Here is a 24,672-nt window from a genome sequence, read left to right as displayed (position 1 = left end):
TGGATAAATGAAATCGACACACATAAAGTCCCTCGAGGGAAAAAGATGAAAGAAAAAATACCAAGAAACGAAAAACCGCTGAAGGAGTGAGAACGAAGTAGGAATGGAACATGGTAGTTGGATATACTGCTGTGACGGTGCACTGTATAGAAGAGACGTGCTGTATGTGATTGTGGTTGAGGTGGTGAGTGTAAGCAGTGTAAATGAGACAAGATCGCGATGGAGGAAAAAAAACTGATAGGAAAATGTGTTATGTCAACACAACAGACAATAGGCGTGACACAGAGAGGAGAAGAGTGTAGCTCAACACGGATGGAGTAGAAAACGAGTAATATATAAAAGGTAAGACAGAAGAAGGACAATTCACATCGATACAGGCAAGAATAAAAAATACACTGTAACAGATATGTATAGGTCGAGGAAAAAGGAAAAAGAAGTAGAAGCCGACCGACCGACGGATCATGACATTACGAGTTGCTGCTGTTCCAGAAGGTTCCCAGGAGCGTACGAGCGGAAGACATAAGGTCTGCAGTGCGATCAGCAAATGTCTTTCCCGTACCATCTCCTGTACCTTCAGACGCACCGTTTGCTTTATTACGTCCCGCTCCCGCAGGCGAAGACAAATTGGAACTTGACGATACTCTAGTCTTTCCAGGATCCGGATTCATTGTCCCCTCGGCTTTCGGTGACGATAAGGAGGAAGCGATAGTGGGGGAATGTCTATTACTACCGCCTTCCTCCCGCTTCTGTATGGTAGATGAAGGTGAAAAAGATGACCTGTCTTGCGATCGAGGCTGATTATAATCCTTGCTCTCAACACCATTCTGTACCTCTGAAGGGTGTCCCGTCCGTACTTTCACTTCATCCTCCTCAGGAATACATGGTGGTAGCGTACTTCCGTTCCCAATAACCGTAGAGGCTGACGTCGACAGCGTCTCATCGGCCGACGTAGAGTCTGTATGCTCGCGGCTTCCACTCCTACTAGAATTCGAACGCCGAGAACTCAGCAAGGATGATCCGTCAGGCGATTGCACATTACTCCTATCAGACCCAAGAGACCGTATAGAATCTCCCGAATTCGAACGTCCAGGCAAATTTGCAGGATACGACCTCAATCCCGACGACGGAATCGGTCGATATACACCACTCGCATGTGGAGGCGACACAGCACTCCTTCTGTCCACCGGGGGCGATCCAACAACCGGAGGGGAAAGCGACTCACTCACGCGCTTCCCTTCTCGATTACGTCCACGAGTTCCATGTGACGGGTAAACATCCGACTGACCGCCTTTACCATCGGCACTATTCCCACGAATGAAGTCTTCACTTGTCTTGCGATACAAGCGAATACCACGACCGTCTCGGATCTCGCGTCCACTATGCTGCGCACTGCATCCCCCACCAATACCCAGACCAACGCCAATACCACCAATAGCAAGAGATGAACCCCGCATACTCGGGGAACCGTTATCGCCGAGAGGCGAGTTCGCACCACTGGCTGTTGATCGAGACCTTGATCGCCCGCGCTCTTGCTCACCTTGCTCCGGGGATGAAGCAAGAGATGAATTACGAGTTCGAGAGCGACCACGACTATCACTTCTGCTTTCTGACACCGAGCGAGATTCAGATCGAGCCTGGGAAGACGACGTCGCAGATCCAGAGACTGGTGAGGTGCAAATAGACCGCCCACGTGGGGACATGTCCGGTGGAGACAGCAGCCCAGAACGCAAAACAGGAGAATCGGGAGGGGTCCGCATCCGTGCATACTCTTGTTCATGCGCGGGACTAATCCCTGGCGTCGGGATCGCTAAAGTGGTGGACGAAGGTGCAAGAGAGGTGTTGATCTCGGTATTCGTCTGTGGTGGGGAAGACGGAGGGGAACACCAGCCGCTTTCAGACTTCAAACTCGCTATACGTGGGTTGATCTTGGGTTGAAAATCAGGTGAAGGCTCCCGCTCGCGAGGCGAACCGGATAAATCGACGCTGTCAGCACTGCCACTAGGTTGGGGCTCAATTATTCGTACAGCATCGTCCTCACGGCGGATTCCCGCTTGCGGTTCACTAGCTCGTGCTCGTGATACAGTATCATCTCCTCTTTGCTGGCCATCAACGCCACGCTCACGTCCATCGCGAGGCGCTTCAAGCGGTCCTTCCACAGGATCAAATTGCTCGAATATTGCTTCGTCGGAGACTTCCCCAGGACTGCGTACGAGAGGTCCAGGCACGATTCGACCGGTGTCATCCACCACGTGGGATGAAGACGGACCTGTAGAGCCCATCCGATATGCAAACGACTGATGTTGCGGATTCAGTCCGTAGGCAACGGGAGGAGATCTTGGAGGACTTGGCACTCCATACTCGGTCTGCATGCGGAAGCGTATAGCGTCACCTTCACCCCAAGGATAGACATTACCATTCGGGCTCTGATAGACCAGCTCACCCGCATCGGTTCCCCGCTCAAAGTGTTCGAAGGCGTCGCTACGCCCTGCACTCACATGTTCTCCAAACCCGTACCCACCGTACCCGTATCCATAACCACTACTGCTGCCAGAGGAGCTTGCTTCAATACCTTCAAAACCATACTTCAGCATATATTCGACGACTATCGAGGAAGGAAGCATCGCACCATAGGTTGGAAAAGGCGAGCCAGCCATATAGAGCACCCCGTCCTCGTTATCTTCAGCGCCACCAGTCTTGAGGATAGTCGGTGCAATTGGAGCAATAGTTACGTGCTCTCTATCTAGTGCTACACTTGATCGGCTACGTCCAGCCTCGCTCGTTCGTCCACTATTACTCCCAGAGCCAGAACCGGAGCCTGCAGAAGCACTCTTTCGTGATCGGCTGAACCTGCTGCTTCCTGTTGATGAGCGTCGGAACTGTGGTCGCTCTGAAGCATCAGACGGAGCAGCACGGGATGTGGGCGTTTGTTGAGTGGCAAAAGCAGTGCGATAGTCTTGTAAACTGCCGGAGGATGACCGCCTTGATGGAGGTTTAATCTCCAGCCTCTCATCTTCCTCTTCCTCATCAACTGCTACTTCATTCTCCGAATCCGAGTTGCCTGCTAAAGTTGTACCGATATCTTCATACAAACCATCTTCGACATCCTGGGTATACCTGTCAAAGCCCACGTCCGTGTCCGAGTCGGGACACGACCCGGAGACGCAGAAAAACAAACATCGTCAGCATAGGTTCACAAATAGAAGGAAGGTAAAAGGATCTGCACGCTCACCCATCATCAGCATACGTCGACCATGCATGGCCCCGCACTGACGGGGAAATAGGCTCCGAACTACCGTCAATGGAGATGCATTGTTCGACAATAGCATTAAAGCTGATGTGCTTCTTCTGAGGCGCCAAAGAAGCCACGGGTGAAATCATGCTTCCTTCGCTTTCAGAGCGCCCATTACTCGCTGTGTCATTCGTGAAAATGCTCGTTCCACTGCTTTCAACGACCTCAAGCGGTATTGTGCTCCGATAAGGTGACGAAGTGCTTTGTCCACCTGATTGTGCACCTCTGTTAGCTCCCACGCTAAATGCCAAATCGGCCAAGTTATTGGAAGCGCCAGTCCGCTGGTTGGGAGAAAGAGAACCACTGTACGCTTGAGGAGACGAGTCACCTGAACTAGGGCAATGGTCTGCTGCACCTTCCGCAACACGTGGGGGCGAGACATGGGCTTTCTTAATCGCGCCACTATGTCCGTAACGCGAGAGAACACTCGTATCACTTCTGGTATGGCAAAGAGGGGGACGACCTCCTCGACCCGACATTGAGGCTTCTTGTCGGTCTTGTTGAGGATGTACGTGCAATCTATTATCCCTCGTTTCGTAATCTTTACCATCAACCTCCCGAGTGAATTCACTTGACTCCTCAGCCCAAGAAGGAGCAGGTGGCAAAGCACTGGTCAACATTTCCGCGATACTACGATGCTTGAGAATGGGTTTCATCGTGCCACCTTCGTGCGGGGGAAGAGCATATCGTCCGGTTGGTTGGTTCAAACGATCGAGTGCCACGCTACTTGATGGTGAAGAAAGACTGTTTGCACCAGGTGACTTTGGTGATGGAGCAGAGGCGTCATCTTTAGCTTGGGGAGCTGCTGGCGGCGAGATAGCAGGTTTGGGAGGTGGCGTCCAGTCAACGGCGGTGTGAAGAGGACCATAGAGCCATGTCACGTCCGAGTCCTTAAGCCTAGATGCAAATGATAAAGTTCGTTTAGATGTACCTCCCGGAGAGAGATAAGATCTCAGTACGCACCAGTTAAGTGTCTCCGGCGATACAGTCTTCAGTTTGTTTCGTTGTTTCATCCACGTTCGCCAGGAGGCGTTCTCTAGGCGGACGCCGTTTGCAATTTCATTCTTCTGCTTTGTCATGTTCCTCCATGACCGCCAAACATCCTCTTCCGTCCAATTATGTGATAGATAATCGACCTGTCCGCGCGGAAGAGGCTGGAGGGCGGCATCATCGGGCATACCTGCGGTGACAGAGACGAGAAGAACGGGTAGATAGTTCGCCATATTCCGCACAGAAGCGCGTTGTTGTGTAGACGGAACTTGTGGTTTGTTGGCGACGGATTAACCGTCTGACAGAACACGAAAGAGCCAAGACGCCTGCTGGATGCTACGGAGGTGCGCTGGCCGTCGAGTAAGGGTAGGTGAAGGACCGAGTTCGGCTGGTGGATAACAAGAACACAACACGACAGATGGAGGGCCCGAAAGTAGGAAGAGAGTTTCCCGATACGCGCAATAGATATACGCTGTACTATGCTCGCTGGCCGGATCTAAGGGATTTGGGTGTCGTCGCTTGTGGGAAAGGACGACTGGCCGTCGCAGTCAGAGAAAGAGAGGAGAGTGCTATGCAGGGTAGGTGATGGCGGGCAAGCGCCGGAACATTGTGGTGGAGAGAGTGCAAGAGACGATGCTGCAGGCCGGTATTCCTTCGAATCTAGACCGATCCGTCCTCCCTTTTCTCCTCTATTTCCACCTGAAATTCACTCGGGCCAATCACAAAATTCACAGAAATTCAGAAATTACTTCTGCGCTAAGTTATCCGCAACAAGAAGTCTTCCGTCTCGCCCACCTCCGTGCTCGTGAGCCACCCTTTTAAATTGCGTAGATGCAGCGGGCCAGGTCAGCAGCTCGGCGAAGCACAGGAGGCCCAGCTCGTCGACCCCGGATGGATCTTGTTTCCAAAAATAACGCTCTTTTCTCACTTCTTCCCGCCGTTTGATCCCCTCAGCACCGGTTGTCTGGCGGCTGTGGCCACATCAGGAACCATGTGCCGGCACAGGTGCACAAAAACGAACCCGGTCCGGCCCGCGAACCATAGTCAACGTGCGCCTGCGCCTACTTCTCCCGAACGCCACACAAGCGCAACCCTCACACCTTCCCTTGACTGAATTCAATGTGGGGTTACGGAACAACATCACTTGACCCATTCTCCACTTTATCAGCCCGCTCAACGCTCGTGTTTTCCTCTTCTCGCCCGATTTTCTCGCCGTCACCCTGGTTCACCTTTGCAATCACATTTTCTTTACCCTCGATCACTCTCGCACATGCTCCCAGCGTTTCAGCCAATATCAATACAATTATAATACACGGACGTGATGAAAATTGAAATGGTACTGCATAGCGCCATCGGATCTTGAGTGAGAATGAACCACATAGTGGCATAGAAGCGTGAATGAGCATGGTTCAAGAATTATGCCAGGGTATAAGGCTCAGCTGTATTGTGAATTGATGGAGCATGTCTTCAGTCAGAAGCCTCTAGCATCCAACAACTACTCCAATTTAGAATATAACTCAGCCTGAAGTTACCAATTTTGCAAGTTCATGTCGCACAATGTATTTTCCTTTGAAACCGCATCATCTGAACGATTCTCGCTCTCTTCGCACGTCACTGCATTTGTGTAATTTGGACTGTTCGTGTCCATAGATTTAACGGTTCAGCAGAGTACAGTCCGAACTGAATCTTTGCTCTAAAGTCTGGCAAACTAAAGTCTAAAATCACGTGGCAAACGTGGCGACACGTCCCCTAGCGTGTCGTGCTTCTCTAGAGCGCAGCGACTGCCCAACATAAAGCCGAAGGCGCTCCACGGAAGAAATAACGCATCTTAGCTCACTCCACCGTCAATAGTGCATCAAGCAACAAAGCTCCTTCCGTCTGCATTCTCCAAGCTCGGATCATCTCTCCATGGCCACCACCAAAAACGCAAACACCGAAGAGGCCGAGTCCGAACTTGAGACGAATATCCGCCAGCTCTTCGATAGGAGTGTATCCAACGTGCAATACCATTCCTCTAGGTGTGTTATGTCATGACTCGCTTTTTATCCCTGAGCTCTTCCGCTGAGGCACATTAACACGTGAAGGATCCAAGAGGCGTACCTTGTCCCTGCCTACGAACGTGCCAAAGTGTTCAGCCAGGTCTACCCTGTATTATCTGTGGGTTATCACATCTTCATCCATCTAATCTAATCAGACTTGAACGATTGAATGTTCTTAGTTGTACATAGCAATTAATGCTGCACTCGGCTTCTTCCCTGTTACAACCTTCCTGTAAGTTCCTTTGTTATCAATCACTGCGTAGGAAGTCAAGTACTCATTACCATCGTACAGGGGTGCTTCTATTTTCACCTTATCTGCTTCCGTATCCTTCGCAATAGTTGTCGCCCTTGCTTTCAGTGCTCTCGTAATCGGACTCTTCGGTATGTCCCATTGTCTATGACAACCATTTCATTTAAATACCTCGCGTTGCTGAATACTCCTTTGTCTTTATTTTTTCAGCTTTAGTTCTCTTCTTCAAACTCTTTTCAATCGCCTTGCTCTCCATCCTTCTGACTTTCTCCGCTCTGGGTGTATATCAATTCACCAAACTCGTCGAAAACGTCCGCGCCCGTCCGACTTGGGGCGCTGGTTTCAACGCCTGGCTATCTCAGTTATACGATTTCATATACGACAGGTTCCCTAACAAGAAGTCCCGGGATGAAAATGTGGCGCACGGAAAAGTCGAAGTGCACGAGAACCTTCCGCTAACTGACGGTCCGCACCACATCAATTGGGCAGACCAACACGTCCTCCTGTCAGAGAAAGACGTACACATCGTTCGACCGGATCAACATATGAACATGCGCATGCCTATCGTGAAGACCGAGGCGAGTGAGTATGACCTTTTAGCTGAGGGAGAGGACTAACGTAATATCAGAACAACGCAATAATGGAATAATGGGATATGAGAACCTACCTATGATAGAAGCTTTTTTTTAACCCCGCGCTTTCACTTTATTCCAGCCAGACTGACTGACTGATCGTGTACTTGTACCATACGCTTTCGATAAGTTTCTAATGTACTTAAGTAAGTAACGTAGTATTAATATTTTATAGCAGCCGCGAGGTACATCGCCGTTCGTCGACAATTATTAGATAGAAAGTCTACGACTGCAATACAAAGATGAAGCACACGCATACTAGTCTGACTGTGTACTTGTATCATACGATTTCGACAAACTTCTAATGTTCGTGGTATTAACATTATGGCATCCGCGAGGCACAACACCGTTCATTGTCAATTATTAGATAGAAGTCTGCGACTACAATACGAATACGAGTTGAAGTCCACGTATACTTAGGTACGTTGAATGTAAGTATTTCTCAGGCACCAGGGCCCCAAGAGCCTCGAAGAGGGACCTTGAGAGGGTGTGAAAGGAAGATCGCCAGAACCATCGTCGTCGAGTGTGACCATGCCAAGCATAAACCGTTCATCCGTAAGCAAAGAACTCAGGTCAGCGAATCAAGTGTGTTGGGCCCACTACCTTATGCTGCAACATGCACAAACGAGATGGAGTTGGCTGGCCAAGAAACCAAGGCGGAGTCCCGCGTTAGGCAAATAAACTTTCGATCGTTTTGACGGTTGATAGGATCAACCGAACAATCCACTCACGCTCACGCGGTCGTGTTTGAATGAACGCCATTCCTGTGTTCCTCTCCCATCTTCTAGTCCTCACAACCCATTCCTAGTCCAAGTTCTCTTTTACTACCCTTCAAATAAACAAATTTCCTGCAGATCTTTATCTTGCAACGAACGTGCATAACTTCAGACGGCTTATCTCAAATAAAATCCGAGTCCAAACTCTCCACTTTGGCCGAACGGCCGCATGGGGGGTTCACCAATGAGAAACTGGAACGCTCTATTCCGAGGGCTAGTCTATCTTAGATCTGCGGGTCTCTATGGTGCCTACCTTTGTCGCCTCACCCCATTCAAAAACTTCCGCGTGCTTGTGAATTTACACAGCTCAAATTAGCCATCCCGCCAAAGCAAATACCAATCTGCCGCATCTCAACATTAAGTATATATATAAGCATGGTCGTTCTCGCGAGCTCTCGTCTTTTCTCTCTTTCCTTCGTCGTGTGTGTGTTCACCACTGCGCCGCCGCTGTCCGCCGCTAGTCATCGTTCAGAGAGTGCAGCACCATGGCTTCGACTGACGAAAAGATAGCAGGATCGACTGAGTCTGAGAAGGGCAATCACGAACAGTCCATCGACGAGAGCAACCATGGGATTTCTGACGTCGACTTAGCAAACTATTACGAGGAGAACGCAGGTAGTTTGGTCATCGATCCAGAGTGCGTTTTCTTTCCGCCTTATCAGAGCGCTGGCGCGGCCGCTATAGTCGTCAGTTCGATTGATACACGTGTGCTGTTGTGCACAGGGAGGCGAAGATCGAGTTCGGCGAAAAGGCAGCTTCCGGGCTCAAGCTCTCTCGGGATGGCACGAAAGTACTCTGGCCTCAGGTGAGGACTCAATGATCACCTTAACTCAAAGCCTAAGAATCCTCTTCATTGACCGCATATCCGTTATGTAGCCGTCGGATGACCCCGAAGACCCACAAAACGTACGTCGGTTTCAAGCAAAATGGCCATAAGCGCGCGGGCGCGGTAACCTAATCCCTTCCATTCATTCACTTAGTGGTCGGATCACCGAAAGATATTACATCTCATCATCATCACGCTGGCAGCAATTGTTCCAGATTTCGATTCCGGCGTAGGTCCGTAATGCGAAGTTTTCGGAGTGAATGGGCTGCGTGGACTTATGCACTTACGCGCTTATTTGCTAGGTATTGCGGGGATTTTTGCACTTGCGGCGCAGTTCAATACGACTACTGGAGAGATTAACAACTTAACTTCAAAGTGAGCATACAATTTATTCAACTTGAAAAAATCTGTGCTTATATTTACGCGTCGTATAGTTGGAGTATTTTCCTGCTAGGTTCGGGATTTTGGCCTGTGTAACTTCGATTTCGGCAATGATTGCTTATTTGTTCTAATAGGATGGGGTGGTATCTTCGCTGTGATGATCATGCGCAAAGTAGGGCGACTCCCGATTCTTTTCTGGTCGCAAGTACTAGCACTGGCGTTCATGGTTGGGTGTACTTTTGCGCCGACTCTGAAGACATTCACGGGTACGTTCAGCTTCTTCAATAAAATCATTCTTCGACGAATTGACTTACTGATTGTCCATCAGCCTTCCGATGCTTGACCGCGTTCTTCGGGTGAGTGAAGTTATCAGCGCGTTTTGATTGCGTTTGGTTTTCTGAACTTCGTCCTGCGAATAGAACGTGTCCACAAGTTACTGTATGTGATGTTCTCCCGTTCTCTATCATTTCCGAACTAAATATAGAGTATGAATTCGTGTAGGGTCTCTTCGTCGTCTCAGACATGTACCCGTTCCATTTGCAAGCTAGGATGGTTCGTATACCGTAATCGCTCGTCGTTCTACTCCACTAATTATCCCGTTTAGCTCAATATCTGGACTATGGGTTTCATTTTGTCGCCGTTCCTCTCACCGTTCGCTTTCGGGTTCCTCGTCGCTCGACAAAGGTATTTTTCAGCTTAGCATCTTATTCTGGCTATATGCTAATACATAGTCTGAAGTTGGCGTTGGGCGTACGGTTGCGCTACGCTCTACGGCGCCGTAGTCGTCTTCCTCATCGCCTTCTTCATGGAAGAGACGTACGTAAACACAACATCTACTGCAAGCTCTCAGCAATAATTGTGATACATATCTTCCAGATTATACGATCGACACATTAAGGGCCTCCCACCAAGACGATCAAAGGGTCTTCGTTACCGCGTCGAGACGCTCATTGGCATAACAGGAGCCCGTTTGATTAAATTCCGTCAGTCGTGGACCAGTTCGATCCTCGCGCCTCTCACGATCGTCTGGAGGCCGCACCTTCTTCTCATTCTTCTGTTTGAGGCTATGGTGTTCGGTTTCAGTATTGGAATTAACGTGAGTCAAGATCACATAAAAGACGAGCGTATTTGATAGTCAACATTCGTTGGATACATGTAGGTAACAAACGCTGTATTCCTCGGCACACCCCCTCCCGTCGGTTTTGGCCTTAGCGAAGACGCAATTTCAGGCAGTTACGGTACACCTATCGTGCGCTTGCACATCCAAAAATCATTCAGCGCACCTTTTTGATTTTTCTTCATCTCCACGTAGGTTGCCGTACTCATCGGTGAAGTGGTCGGTCGTTATGCAAACGAATGGTTCATGAACATGGGTATTAAGAGGAACAAAGGTGTCTTCGAGGCTGAAACTCGTCTTTGGTCAGTAACCTTCCCTCCTCCCTTTCAGTCTGAGAGTATATGCTAATCGAGCGTACGTATTTTCTAGGGCCTGTTACATAGCTATGCCTTTGTATCTCTGCGGTTTCCTCACGCTCGGAGGTTCGATCCAAAATAAGTTGTCCATAGGAGGAGTGATTATGGGATGGGGTATTGCTGAGGTCGCTGTCATGATAAACACGGTGGCTGTCTGTAAGTTCACAAGTAATTCGCTTATACTCCGTCTTATGACTCCTCTTACCTCATTCAGATGCATACTGCAACGATTGTTTTCCCCGACACAAGGTCAGCTGCCCTACTTCTTCATGAGTTTCTTTTTTCGGATCTCTCTGTTAACACTCTTCACAGGGTGAGATCTCCGGGCTGATCAATCTAGCGCGTACACTCGGCGGTTTCAGTGTAGCATACTTCCAAGTACCCTGGGCAACGAAGAACGGGGCTTTACAGACTTTTGGTGTCGAAGCTGCGTGCGTAACTATATCAAGTGCTCTAAAAAAACTTAATTTATAAATGAATATATGTAGCATTGTCATGGCACTTTTCATACTTATCGTGCCGTTCATCCAAATCAAGGGGAGGAGTCTCAGGGTATGTCGTCCTTCATCCCTTTACTATCCACTTGACTCACATACACGATAAAACGTCTCCTTCATCTAGCACAAGTACGGATACTGAAGTCAAGGGACAAGCTACTTCCGACAACGTCCAACGAAGATACAGAATCGCTTTTGTAGGATTTTAATGGGATGTTAATGACCGTTCATTTCATATGGAACAGTTTATGTCGCTTTGATTGGATGACTTGTGCTTCGCCTTCTTGTGTACATAGTTTGTATATTATTTTTGATATGTTGTCTCTGTCTCTATTTTTGTTCCGAAGTCGCATTGTTGTTGATAGGTAAAGGATTAGGGTTCATTGAAAGCAGTTCATGACTATAAGAAGGCCGTTATTCAGCATGTTGCCACCACGTTTTCGAAGTACGTGACAAATGATAAGAACCGTAGATTGATTATTTATCTATACCTGGGTCCGAATTCTTTTAGAATTGAGGCAAGGCAAGGAATAATTGCATCTTAGAAAAATACAATAAGTATTGATTCTGACAGTGTTGTGTTTTGTAAGTAAACAGAGTCAGTATATGATTAATGATTTGCACAAACTTTGCAAAGTATAATGTATTACTCCAGCCCATCGAACAAAGACAACATATTATAGTCTCTGTCTATATTCATGATTGAAAATATTATAGTCAGATATGAGTATCAGCGTTAGGAGTTGATAAGTTGTGTGGTTAGATAAATATCAATAACTCAAGTTAATGACTTAGCTTTTGACATCTCCTATTAATTTTCAAAAACAATCTGCCTCTCAATTTCGAATACTTACCATCAATGTAATGTTTCTCGTACATGTTTGTTACATTAATCGTGCATATGACTTTTCGTGTCAGTTTTTACTTATATACACACCTTATGAGGACTCATTGAGGAGGAAATGTCGGGTACACCGTGACCGTGAGAAACGAGGAAGTACTACAAATTAGTACAATTAATTGAAATTGAGGTCGACATATTTACCTTCCCATCTTCTTGCCTTGCCGACAGAGATGTTTTATAGCAACTGCCCGCGATTCCTTCCTAACCATACACCCGACATCTTTTCCCTGGCTCATGTAAGCCTTCTTTTCGTAATCTGCGGGACTGCAGTGTCTTTGCGTCAAGAATAGCTTTTGAATACAATTTCGTATGGGATATTTGGTCTAAACCTTTCGCATCCCTACTGGCTTAGGAACGAGTCCCGGACATTCCATGCTGATGCATTTTCACTTAATTGGGATACTCGTCAACGAAGTTTGAGGAGACAAGCTTTTCGGTCATCTGCGTATTGCTGGGATCAAATGAACAAGGACCTCACGCTCAGGCGGCCGAAAGTATATGGACGAAATTCTTAGGCTCCACTCCTATGATCTAGCCTGTTGCTCTCAATCCTACGGCATATCCAACAAGATATTCTTGGAACTAACTTCCTCTTAAATCTTTTGCCGTGGTTTTCTGGCGTACAACTATTATAGGGTTGTCATGGGATGTGTTTGAAAACCTCAATCACTTTGATTTGGGCTTTTCCAAGGCGGAGCCGGTCTTGCATTCCCTCAACGGCAGCCTATTGTATATTTATACGTCACCATGAGCGGCGTTTCAAGAGCTTCTGCGTGGCAAAATAATCTCTTGTATCTCAATATAAAACTCGTCACTTTCAGCCTTTTCTGTTTGTATCTCCATTACAACCTTGCTGCTTGTCTCTATCTTCACTAGCCATCGTTTCCGCCAATCCTATTTCATGGTTCTGACGAGCGAGAAAGTAGCTTTCTCTGACACTGAGAAGGGCCATCCTGAACAGACATCTGTCGACGAGAGTAATCAGGACGTGTCGGATGTCGACCTTGCGAACTACCACGAAGAAAACGCGGGCAGTTTAGTGATTGACCCAGAGTACATATGCTTCCATCGATTACGTTGCATCTTCCACAGACTAACCATTCATACATAGAGAGGCTAAAGCTGAATTCGGCGAGGCGGCAGCAAAGCGACTCAAGCTCTCCCGGGATGGCACAAAAGTGCTCTGGCCCCAGATGACCAGAGAGCTCAACAAAACATAGCCTGCGTTATTGACAAAAGCTAATTCTAACTTATAGCCTTCTGATGATCCAGAAGACCCGCAAAATGTATGTTAGCCTCGCTTATTATACATTGATTTCATTGTGTAACACAAATCTATCCCATTTCAGTGGTCGGACCGTCGAAAGACGATACACCTTATCGTTCTCACACTGGCGGCCATCGTTCCAGACTTCGATTCGGCGGTAGGTATGTGCTTTCCGGCATACAACTAAGCGATGCACGAACTACGTATTTATAGCTCGCACTACAGGAATCCCAACTCTTTTTGCGCTTGCGCAGCAGTTTAATACAACCACTGGAGAAATAAATAACCTTACTTCAAAGTAAGGCGGCCGTGTTGTGTCAAGAACACTCATGCTAACAACTTGTATTATCTAGTTGGAGTATTTTCCTGCTAGGTTAATCCGCTCCCCTGGAGATTGCCCATCCCTGTTCTCACTTCCTTATGCAGGATGGGGTGGCATTTTTGCAGCTATGATTATGCGTAAAGTTGGGCGGCTTCCCGTTCTTTTCTGGTCGCAAGTATTGGCACTTGTCTTCATGGTTGGGTGTACATTTGCACCAACTCTAGCAGGCTTTGCTGGTGGGTGATGACTTACCGTGTCCATACTCTAGTCCTTAACCGGGCCCGTAGCCTTCCGGTGCCTAACGGCGTTCTTCGGGTGCGTAGAGCTAAAAGAAGTAACAAGTTCTTCCTTAACTTCTTTCGTCAAAATAGAACATGCCCGCAAGTCACTGTAAGTTGCCGTGCTGTCGTCTATCAAATTCAGAATATTGACTATGGATTTACCTCTTAGGGTCTCTTTGTTATTGCAGACATGTATCCATTCCATTTGCAGGCCCGGATGGTCTGTATATTGAGGGGATTAGTTTGAACAAGACACTGATTAATTTCTCCTTTAGCTCAATACCTGGACTATGGGATTCATAGTATCTCCTTTCCTGTCGCCCTTTGCTCTGGGTTTTCTCGTTGCTCGACAAGGGTGCGTCCAGGTTGAACAATTTTCAGACTGGCTACGAACTGAAGTATATTTTGAGGTGGCGATGGGCGTACGGTTGTGCAACACTCTATGGTGTTGTAGTTGTCCTCCTCATTGCCTTCTTGATGGAAGAGACGTACGTAAACACAGTATCTCCTAACGCAGCTTCTGAGTAGTGTTACAACTCCTCCAGATTGTACGACCGTCAGTTAAAGAGCCCTCCACCGAGGCGGTCCACTGGATTGCGCTACCGTGTCGAGACGCTCATAGGCATAACCGGAGCTCGCATGGCGAAATACAGACAGACATGGAGCAGCGCGATTATCGCACCGGCTTCTATCGCTTGGAGACCGCACCTATTTCTTATACTGCTCTTTGAAGCAATGGTGTTCGGGTTCGGGATTGGAATAAACGTACGTTTTGTGCCCGTCCGACAAGTCACACTCGTATTACTCTCGCTTAATTATTGTACAGGTAACGAATGTGGTATTCCTAGGCGATCCAGCTCCGCTAGGTTATGGTTTTAGTGAAGACGCCATTTCGGGCAGCTACGGCACGCCCATTGTATGTTTGGAAGCCGCAATCTCACTGCCCTCTTATCCAATTTCTGAATCTAGGTTGCTGTATTCGTTGGTGAATTAATCGGTCGTTATGCGAATGACTGGTTCATGAACATGGGGATCAAGAGAAACAACGGCGTGTTTGAAGCTGAAACGCGTCTATGGTCAGTAACCACTCTTCTAAACGGGACAATTCTACATTTGATTTCGTGCTATATTTAGGGCATGTTATATTGCCATGCCTCTGTATCTCTGTGGTTTCCTCGTCCTCGGGGCATCATTCCAGAATAAGTTGTCCGTAGGGGCCATGGTAATGGGTTGGGGCATTGCTCAAGTCGCGATCATGATCAACACCGTCGCCGTTTGTAAGCCGTGCCAAGGCAGAATATTATTGTCCGTAGTTCTAACATTGTCCCCTCACCAGACGCCTATTTCAACGACTGCTTCCCTCGATATAAGGTCAAGAATGCCATTTCTTAGCTCAGTCAGCAACTAACCTTTCACAGGGAGAGATATCCGGACTTGTCAACCTTGCGCGTACACTTGGCGGATTCAGCATCCCATACTTCCAGATCCCATGGGCCACAAAGAGCGGAGCTTTGCAGACGTTCGGTGTTGAGGCAGCGTATGTGATCCTGCATAGCTTTTTATCACTAAATATGTATAACTGATTGTGTCGTACGGTAGCATCGTTATAGGACTGTTCATTCTTATCGTGCCCTACATTCAGATCAAGGGGAAGAGTCTGAGGGTACGTCATTCTGGCTTCCCTATTGAGTAGTCAACATCTTACAATCCCTACGTTGTATCGTTTCAGCGCAAGTACGGATACTAAGGTAAAGAGGGAAACGGAATTACTCTGTTTCGTGCATAATTTGTCAAGCAGGTCAATAATAAATGCATGCACTGCCTGGTGTTTCACGGGAAACGAGTTTCATCCGCTTTGTATATCTTGTGTAATATTGAACGAACTTGTATTTTGGTTCAGTCCTAAATCATGTGTCTTCTGCTAACCTGGCGTTAGTTCAAAATGATTTACCAGTTCAGACTACCAATTGTCATGACGTTCAATTTTGTCTCATCTGACGTTGACTATCCTACTCGGAGCAAATATTCTCTTAGTTACTCTATAGCCAATAAGATCATGGGTAAATCAAAATCATCATGCATCAAAAATCAAGTAACAAGAAAAGGAAGCTTATTGTGCATATATATGTTGTCTTGACAGAACAATATCGCATTATCTGATAAATTATAGTACAGCTGAAGCAAAGAACTAATAAAGCACAACGTAGAGTTTTATTACGTGCTCAGCATAGTTGAATATCTTCACATAAGTTTAACTGATCACTAAGTTAGATTTAAGGGGCAAACCTTGTTCGAAAGTGAGTAAATTAAAATTCCTGTCTCTTGAAAAGGGAAAGAGAGAGGACCTGAATAAGATATAAGAGGGAGAAATTAAGGAGGCAGGGAGGTCTGGGTACTAAAATACGACGAAGGAAATCTTATTTTAACTACCTCGGAGATGTGTTTAGAGTTCGTCTTGCCTTGCTCAAGGATTAATGCGACTAGGTGGACCTGACGTGCATTAAGTCCGTGGAAGAGAGACTCCTTACGTTTGAACTTTCCTGAAAGATACGAGGATCACGTTTGGATGTGGGAACAAGACTCTTGGAAGCGCGGACGATGACGGTGACGATACTTTTAAGTTCCTTGAACTTGCAGACAAAATAGGGCAAGGAGAATACTTATACAGTATAAAGAATTAATAGCTTTATGGAGAGGCAGACTCAGAAGGGCTGAAATGAACGACTTGCAGAACTGATGCGGTATTATAGCTCGTGGGTACCTTACCGATCTGCTCAGCTTGAAGAAATAAATATTAATAGAAAGATGGATTATCAGATAGGGGTAATCCGTTTAGCACTGAAAGAAGAAACGAGGGACGGAACGGAACGGAGGACGAACATGCAAGTGCAGAAATTCTGCGGAGCGGATGCTGTTTTTCTTTATTTTGTGGTTACTGTGCAAGGAGAAAAAAAAAGAGAAATGACGGACGGAGATGCATGTCAATTTTACGAATGAGAGATTGGGGACGTCGGAATTAGGATGCGGGATGTATGCATGCATCTGTAGACGTGTCGACTGGAAATTATTGTGAAACATCGAGTAATAAAAAAAGAGATTGCAACAAAAGGAAGAAACTTGAGAAGATCCTTTTCTCGGAGGCCGCGAAACAAAGCAAGCATCATTCTTTATCATTCTGTTAAACGAGTTGAGGCGCATTGACGAGATGAAACGTCCGTTCACGGAGACACAAGGTAGATATGATTCAGTGATTGGGAAGGTGTGCTGATAGTGACACGGTGATACAGTGATGCGGAGCTAGAGAAACGCGGCGAATGTAGTAAAGTAGTTGTGCTTCGCCAATATGACAAGAAGTCAGAAGTCATCAAGAACACAAAGGGTGTGAGGGAAAGATGTCTGACGGTGTAGAAAAGTAGTAGAGAAAGTGAGCGAGCGACGATCGAAATTCGAATCGTTTTGCATCCTTCTCCACATCGGCTAAAGTCCGAAGAACGGCGGTGACCCGCCCGTATTCGCATAGTTCGCGGGTCATTTGTCGTTCGCATACAGATAAACTTGGCGAGCTAGAAGGACGAAATGACGAATGTGACCGACATAAAGAGTCAGCAGAGCAAGATTTTTTTGAATAACGTGCGGGGACTTTCTAAGCGATCGGAGGTCGGAAAACATATCTGTCCCTTTGTATATCTCGGAGAAGTCAACACGTGCGCACCTCGTGTTTCTTTCCTCCTTCAGCAGGCGGCGACGGAACCAATTTTTCATCATCATTTATTCGTATTTGGTTCTATTTACGGCTACTCAAGACTGTTAAAGCTGAGACGAAGCGATGTTTGGTTTCCACATCAATTTCTGGGGCAAACACGTAGCTGAAACATTACACACAAGAGAATCGCAGCTGGTTTGAAACGAAATACTGCTCGAAGGTGCTCGTAAATAAAATTAATATGATAAGAATACTGTGATATGTATTGGCATCCCATGAAGGACTTCGCGAAGGAGCGGCCCCTATTTATTTGCACATCTCATGTGCACAGCTGCGGCTCTCTGACGAATGACATAGGGAGGAAGACGAAGAGATGAGTGATCAAGGCAGGAGGAGGAGGCCGAGACGCGGAGAAATTGGGCGCCCCAGTTCTCTTGGAGGGTTCGTTGAATGCAGTTCACTCATACTCTGTCTCTGGTGATTTCAGTCGGAGAAGTAGAGGCGGATGCACAAGAGAGGGCAAGGGCAGGGTGCTATGGCGTATGTGGAGACGTAGATTGAGTAGAGAGTATAGATTAAGAAGAGAGGAGAGTGTATAAGGATTATTTGTGCCTATGAAGGAAATATTTGACATGTATGACTGATAGAGGGAAGGGTACGGAAGCAAGCGAGCGGATTCGGTTGTCACGCCGACTGCAGTCAACGTCGGGGACATCGTCGTCGGGGCGGTTGTCGAGGACCAAGAGCGTTGGCAGAGACCGATAGGATACGGAAGGGCAGGGGAGAACAGAACGGGGAATAATATTTAATTTACTGATGATATATACTTGATGAACAGGAGGCGGCCACGCTAGTTATTAGTGACGGGGCGTCACCGTGTGATCCTTCTCTTGTTGTCTGTCACTCCCTGTCTGCTCTCACTGACTGAACTGGCAAGCAAGGGCTCTCGTCCCCCGACGATACATTCTGTCTTACAATCCGTCTTGTCGACGACACCCACGACAGCCCGCAGGCCGCGTGTGCGCTTTGCCACCACGTCTGCAACCGCGCTGACATATCTGTGTGGCTCAGCTGACTGGCTGTGAGCACTCACCTTCGATCCTGCCTCACCATTCCGCTCTCGTCCACCTCATCGTCCTCCCATCACCCACTTTCTCCCCTCCTCCGCACATTGCCTTCTTCTTCTTCTCTTCTTCCATCCACTCTCTGCCAGGCAACTTCGTCCTCGCCTCCCCTGCTGCTGTCTGCCCTGCTGCCCTCTGACGCCCCGCACTCCGCGGAAGCATGGCCACAACTCAGCAGACACAGGCCAATTCGGCCCACACCCCGTCTGCCTCCACCTCAACGGACCCCTCGCCGTCAGCAGACGACCTCTTATGGGAGGGCGACAAAATGTGCGTGCTCATATCACTTCATTCATTCCTCAGCCGCATTCTCATACAGTCCTTTCTGGCGCTTCTTCGCTTCTTGACTTGATAGGTTTAATATCTATATCTGGGACTATTGTGTAAAACGAGGATACAGTAACACTGCACGGGAGCTCGCAGAGGAAGCGAAGCTCAACCCAAACCCTCGGCCGCCCATAGATGCAAAGCAGGGTCTGCTCTACGAGTCAGTCCAAAATCTCACTGCCTTTTTGTTCCATTTTGACTCAGAGTATTTCGTTTTTGCTTTGCTACCGCTCTGTCCGTCTCTCTGTGTAGGTGGTGGAGTGTCTTTTGGGTGTTATTTTCTGCAAAAAGCAACAATTCCGGGTCTGAGGATGCGATGTTGTACATGCAGGTGCGTAGGCCGCCGCAAATTTGCTCCCGTCCTTCTTTTCGCCTCCTGAGCCGCATTAACGCTTTATCTGCAACAGAACCACATGGCGGCACAAGCACGAATGCACCAGTTGACGCGCTATCCAAACAACGTGCGTGTCATGCCTGGCGCACCCGGCGCAATGCAGGCCGTACCGAATTCTCTCGGAGCTGGCGCACCACCACCACATCCCGGTCATCCAAGTCAGCCCTCTAATGCACATCCCATGCCAAATGGCGTCGGCCCCACACCCACTGGGCAGCAGCAAGGAGGGCAGCCACAAGGCCAGGGTCCCCACCCTCAACAGGCGCCGACAACACAGCAACCCTCACAAGCGCCGCTCGGCTTCCCTTCTCACGTGCAACAACACCAACCGCAGGCGAATGGAGTACCTGCACTCGGTCGTGCGCCAATGACCGCTCCTGGTGCAGGTCAGCCTGGACGCACGGGGATGCCGTATTTCAGCCCAACAATGGCGCACCAGCAGACCGGTGGTCCTCCGCCTCCCTACCCAGGACACGCAAGCGGAGTGCCTCCAAACATGTACCCGCAACATATGCGTGGTATGCCGCCTCCTGGTGCGCCAAACGGTGTTCCGGGCGCCGCAGGATCGCCTAATTTCCCACAAGGCGCTGCAGGCTCGGGAAGCCGAGCACCGACTCCAGCGCAACCGGCCGGCAGTGGAATCACGCAACCTAGCCCTAGTATGCAGCATCGCTCGGTTCCGGCCACGCCACCCAACTTTGGTGGGATGTCTGTCCCACCTGGGCGAGGTCCGCCGTTCGAGCAGATAAATATGGAGCTTAGCAAAATTGACCCGGCAACGTTGAACGAACTCCGGCAAGAGCTCAATCTTGGAAATAAGGACCCTGCTGCCATGACTCTGGACGAGAAGGTGAGTGCGATACTTTCCGGCGTGCTTCGGGAATCTTCACGTGAACTAAACCATTCTCCGACTTGGACACGGAATTTCAGAATCGATTACTAAACGCCTTTAAGCACCGAAGCACCGCAGGTGGGTCATGAGTTATCGTTTAAGCTTGAGTGGCATTTCGTCCTGATTTCGTTATCTAATTGCACAGGCCCGAGTAATCCAGCACGAGCCCAGCAAGGGCGGGGTTCGAAGCGAAATAGCGTCTCGCCAGGGGATGAGGTAAGGAGCCGTCATTTTCCTGCTGCCGAACGGTGTTCTAAGCTTCACGAACAGCACGCCGAGATTCCTTCGAAAGGCGAAGCGTCTCCGCCAGCACAAAAACGGGTACGGCGCTCACCCGAACAGCCTGCGCCACCCACCGCAGGCTCCGCGGGGTCCGCGCCGCCGCAAGGTGGGCCATCGAATGCGAACCCTAATCCAATGATGTACCAAGGCGGGATGGTCCCCAATATGCGGCCAGCTGGCGCGCAATTCACGCCCCAAATGGGACCCATGATACCGCCCGGTATGGTGATGGGGCCGCCAGGAGCACCGCATCCTGGCATGGCAAACCAGCAAGTAAGTTTTCGTCCAAATTTTCATGTTTCTTTTTCGAGGCAACAGTGGATCTCCTTTGTTCCATTGCTTCTTAAAAGCTCGTTTGTGTCTCATTATAATGTAGACTCTAACTGACGAATATCTGTACAGTTCAAAACCAATCCTGCTGCGTACGCTAATATGATGAAAATGGCGGGTATGACCATGCAACAACCGATGCCCGGATCAGGTTCTGGCGAAAATATTTCCAATATGCCGTCGGATCCGCAACAACAGCAGATGCAACCACTTGGTAGTGATCTGAGTCAGGCGCGTGCAGGTCCTCAGCCGTTCCCAGCGGGTCAAAGACCAAGTATGAACCAGGGAAAAATGTTACCACCCAGCTCACCTGCTACAACCACAAACATAAATGGGCAGGGGAAGCCTCCGCAGAATGTACAAGCTAAGCCAGAAAATGCAGGGAAAGTGGAGAACTCTCCACGAAATGCACCGCCGCCGTCAGCATCAGGACCGTCGGGTCCCAATTCTTCGACCCCTGCCCCGGGTCCAGGGCAGGTAGGCACGAGTGCGCCATCGCCGTCACTTACCAATCAATCACGGCCAACGACCGCCGCGTCGAACCCACCGTCTGGAGGCGCTTCAGCACCTGGATCAGCACCTCCACTGTCAGCACCTAATCCACCAGCGAGTGCACCGCCCACGAGTGTGCCCGACTTCGACTTCATGACAACTGGATTTGATGACTTTACATCTATGTTCGGCAGGGACGACAATCTTACTGACTTTGATCGCGACTTCGGGAGCTGGTTCAGTGGAGACATGAGCGGATTGGGGACATCATAGCTTTTGCACTATTTCACGTTCACACCTACCCGGAGCTGGTCCGCTTCAATGCGCCCCTTTCTCCCTCCCTTCACTCCCGTCTGTCCTATCGTCCGTTGTCGCATCCAGATTTGGATCCTGCTCATCGTGTCGGTGGTCATCCTCCTCCTTTATTCGAATCCTGTACAATTGTGCTCCATCTCACCTTAGTTAGTTCCTATCCTCCCTTGGATCCGCTTTGTTTTATCACAACTTGGCGCAATAACAGCTTTAGCCACAAAGGCCCTGCCGGATCTTTCTCATAGCTTTCTTTATTCCTGTTCCTCTTTTCTTTCCCCATATTTGCTTGTGCGTCCCCGCTCTCCGTTCCTATTTCCTTTTTTATTTATTATATGCTCTCCCCTCGATGTTATCCATATCCCGCCTTGCAAACTGCAACTACCACAAATACACACATCTCTCGGAATAACCCTTATCATCTTGCTCCGACCTACCTCAGGATATCATACTCCCGCCACTTCTTGTCTTTGTATCCTATTATTTTTCCTTTGTGTTTCCGCAAGAGTTACCTACCTCGTGTCTGCATTTTCTTTGGTTCTCGTTTCTCTTCGTCTGATTTTCTGTTCCTTTTTGCGTCTGTGTTTTGTTTTGCTTTGTTTTTGTTGCTTGCCTTATACATTCGGTTGTGGATAGTGTTGATACTTGAATCTTTTAACTCCTTTCTCTTTATCTCTCTGTTTCTCGTCTCTTTCTTTCTCTCTTTTCCCGTTTCTTTTTTCTCGCTTTCTTCGTTTCTTTGTCTCTCTGCCTAACTAGCTGCTTTTTTTGTTTGATAGAGCGAATACGACGTTTTCTTGCGTATACGCGGATTCTACATCTTTGGTTTCTTGTGTGCTGTGCTATACAACTACTGTGCTAGGTCGAGTTAAGACATTGATATTTTGGTAAGTCCTTGTTTCAAGGGTGGGAGCAGTTTTCCTCGGGCCGCTTCTCTTGCATACAAACTCAGGAGACCCTAGAGTTGTCATACTACAGTACTAGCACTGGTGTTCACCGAGGCGGCGTATACAGCCCAGCGTGTCTATCTTCTTTAATTTTAAGGAAAGAAGTGATAAGATTAAGTGAGCTCGTGTCTCAAGGTGTATACTTTGCACATGAGGGATGTGCCTGGCCGCTATCTTACCACCATTTGACCAGGTAAGTGTATGACAATAATGATACTATGTCGACATGCTACGAAGGGACGGTAGGAAGCTTCCTTTTTATGAAAGCTTCATATTCACTGAGTTTGTCAGAAGGACCTTTTCAATTTTATAAGGAATATAAGTCGCTAACAAGATTAGTAGCCAAGAGAATAGAGGGACATCTGCATTAAAGATCCTTTACACACATAGTAGATTAACGCTCCCACATAGAACACTTAGTCTACTAGCACTGTAAGGTGAGGCAAATATTTCATTCGTTCCTTTCAGTCCGAATCAGTTCTGCATGCGGGTTATCGTCATTTAGGCAACTGAGTCCACATCTCATCGATACCACCAATCAACCATCTCACCAAACAGCCAATCCTAACAACGACGCAATCAAATCAAATCGGATTTATGGGCGCGTTTAAATACACATGTACGACTTTCCATATGTACGCATAAGGTATATATGAACAAATATACGCGCCTACTCGTTGGATTCACTTTTGAATTTGACGCTAGGACGATTATCTCATAGCCCTGGGAAGTGAAGACATGGTTGGATGAACATATGGACACACAAGCCAGTTCACAGTTCCACGGTCATTTTCTCTGCCTATTAATGAGAGTCATCCCGTTGGAGCAAATACGAGTATATGCAGTAATAATTGTATTAAATTTCCAAGATAAGACCAGTGTTTTCTGGCTATAACAACAACTGTCCAGACGCCACGGTACCAAGTCTCTCAAATACAGAAGAAGCACTATAAATGTGATGTAAAATCTAAAGTATTTCCCTTTAATACAATAGATTCTGGTATTTTCTCTGTGAGAATAGTTATTTTAGTTGCCATACGGGAATCCTCAATAATAAAGGAATATATACAGCAATTTCATTTCTTTTGGAGTTTGTTCATATAAAATAGTAACATGACGAATGGCAGTAAGCTGAAGACTCTATTGAACATGTCCTTCCACCAGGAAGTTTCGAAAGCCAAGCCATTCGTTCCAAAATCAAAGTCTTTAGCTAGTGTGTCTGTAGCACCCAGAAGACCAATTTCAATAATGATATCACCCCTCATTACAGCACCGACAAAGCAGAAACAGATATACTCAAAGCCTAAACTGGTTTTGGTATGTAACGACGACATAGTTATGCATCCACTGCATGAGAACCTGAACTGTTCGGAAATCAAAATATAACACCTTCAATGTTGTGCTTCGGTTCCGGAATTTGGAAGCTCTTCAGTAGTTTCTCTGTCAACTGTAACAGGCCGAATGCTACGACATAGAAGTGCATTGATACACCCAGCTAAACTCTTATATTGTGAGATTAAATAGATCAAAACCCCACCAGATATTCGCTGAGTGTCCAGAAGTCCTTCACACTGAGGCATCTTGACCAGCCAGAGGGCATGAAATGTCGATATCGAGGTTGGCGATGGAAGAACGACTCATGTCATATTACGGAGAGTAGATAACGATTATTTGATGAATTGAGACTGAGTGTATCAATGTTTGCATGCATTTGGCTGACACGTGCGCGCGAACCAAACAATGGACCACAAACGTACAAATTTGGAAAGTTTTAACGAAAGTCGCCGTCAAGCTACCTATTGTCGAGCAAACAGCACAGCAAACTCTTCTTTGTCACGTTTCGACACTGTACATCAATGCTGAGTAAGAGCTTTCACAGGGGGGAAAAGGGGATGGTCGACTTACTATCACTTTGATTGTATAAAATTTGACACGCATGACAATT

At 47.7% G+C, this 24,672-nt stretch overlaps 4 protein-coding genes across 4 annotated transcripts; 3 read left to right on the top strand and 1 right to left on the bottom strand.

Moving 5' to 3' along the window:
• Window positions 1-133: 133 nt before the first annotated feature.
• On the bottom strand, window positions 134-4,847 carry FOMMEDRAFT_16886 (uncharacterized protein). The gene is made up of 2 exons (XM_007262456.1): window positions 4,253-4,847; window positions 134-4,186 (listed from the first exon to the last, which is right to left on the bottom strand). Exon 2 carries the CDS (start codon window positions 2,652-2,654, stop codon window positions 468-470), a length of 2,187 nt encoding a protein of 728 aa, XP_007262518.1. The 5' UTR covers window positions 2,655-4,186; window positions 4,253-4,847; the 3' UTR covers window positions 134-467.
• A 1,243-nt stretch (window positions 4,848-6,090) lies between these two features.
• On the top strand, window positions 6,091-7,252 carry FOMMEDRAFT_16883 (uncharacterized protein). Its single transcript, XM_007262455.1, has 6 exons — window positions 6,091-6,297; window positions 6,364-6,436; window positions 6,498-6,550; window positions 6,611-6,699; window positions 6,779-7,146; window positions 7,197-7,252. The coding sequence occupies exons 1-6, from the start codon at window positions 6,188-6,190 to the stop codon at window positions 7,215-7,217; spliced, it is 714 nt and encodes a 237-aa protein (XP_007262517.1). The 5' UTR covers window positions 6,091-6,187; the 3' UTR covers window positions 7,218-7,252.
• A 1,178-nt stretch (window positions 7,253-8,430) lies between these two features.
• FOMMEDRAFT_117045 (MFS general substrate transporter) lies at window positions 8,431-11,444 on the top strand. Its single transcript, XM_007262454.1, has 20 exons — window positions 8,431-8,613; window positions 8,700-8,781; window positions 8,853-8,882; window positions 8,957-9,035; window positions 9,105-9,177; window positions 9,237-9,256; window positions 9,318-9,449; window positions 9,512-9,539; window positions 9,603-9,621; window positions 9,685-9,735; window positions 9,788-9,867; window positions 9,922-9,999; window positions 10,060-10,279; window positions 10,343-10,432; window positions 10,496-10,602; window positions 10,670-10,812; window positions 10,871-10,905; window positions 10,969-11,087; window positions 11,145-11,208; window positions 11,278-11,444. The coding sequence occupies exons 1-20, from the start codon at window positions 8,462-8,464 to the stop codon at window positions 11,293-11,295; spliced, it is 1,620 nt and encodes a 539-aa protein (XP_007262516.1). The 5' UTR covers window positions 8,431-8,461; the 3' UTR covers window positions 11,296-11,444.
• A 1,514-nt stretch (window positions 11,445-12,958) lies between these two features.
• On the top strand, window positions 12,959-22,486 carry FOMMEDRAFT_165114 (MFS general substrate transporter; the record flags this gene model as incomplete). Its single annotated transcript, XM_007262453.1, has 29 exons — window positions 12,959-13,110; window positions 13,169-13,235; window positions 13,314-13,343; window positions 13,407-13,485; window positions 13,538-13,622; window positions 13,698-13,882; window positions 13,934-13,961; window positions 14,018-14,036; window positions 14,097-14,147; window positions 14,203-14,282; window positions 14,338-14,415; window positions 14,473-14,692; window positions 14,754-14,843; window positions 14,897-15,003; window positions 15,062-15,204; window positions 15,264-15,298; window positions 15,346-15,464; window positions 15,527-15,590; window positions 18,278-18,377; window positions 18,572-18,666; window positions 18,702-18,872; window positions 18,933-19,024; window positions 19,110-19,241; window positions 19,334-19,412; window positions 19,489-20,325; window positions 20,406-20,445; window positions 20,513-20,583; window positions 20,638-20,922; window positions 21,052-22,486. 29 exons carry the CDS (start codon window positions 12,959-12,961, stop codon window positions 21,742-21,744), a joined length of 4,227 nt encoding a protein of 1,408 aa, XP_007262515.1. The 3' UTR covers window positions 21,745-22,486.
• Between the last annotated feature and the right edge of the window lie 2,186 nt (window positions 22,487-24,672).

Source organism: Fomitiporia mediterranea, assembly GCF_000271605.1.
Source record: "Fomitiporia mediterranea MF3/22 unplaced genomic scaffold FOMMEscaffold_1, whole genome shotgun sequence".
Taxonomy (NCBI): domain Eukaryota; kingdom Fungi; phylum Basidiomycota; class Agaricomycetes; order Hymenochaetales; family Hymenochaetaceae; genus Fomitiporia; species Fomitiporia mediterranea.
Note: the sequence above shows the minus strand (reverse complement) of the source record. Positions and strands in the feature narration are given on the sequence as shown.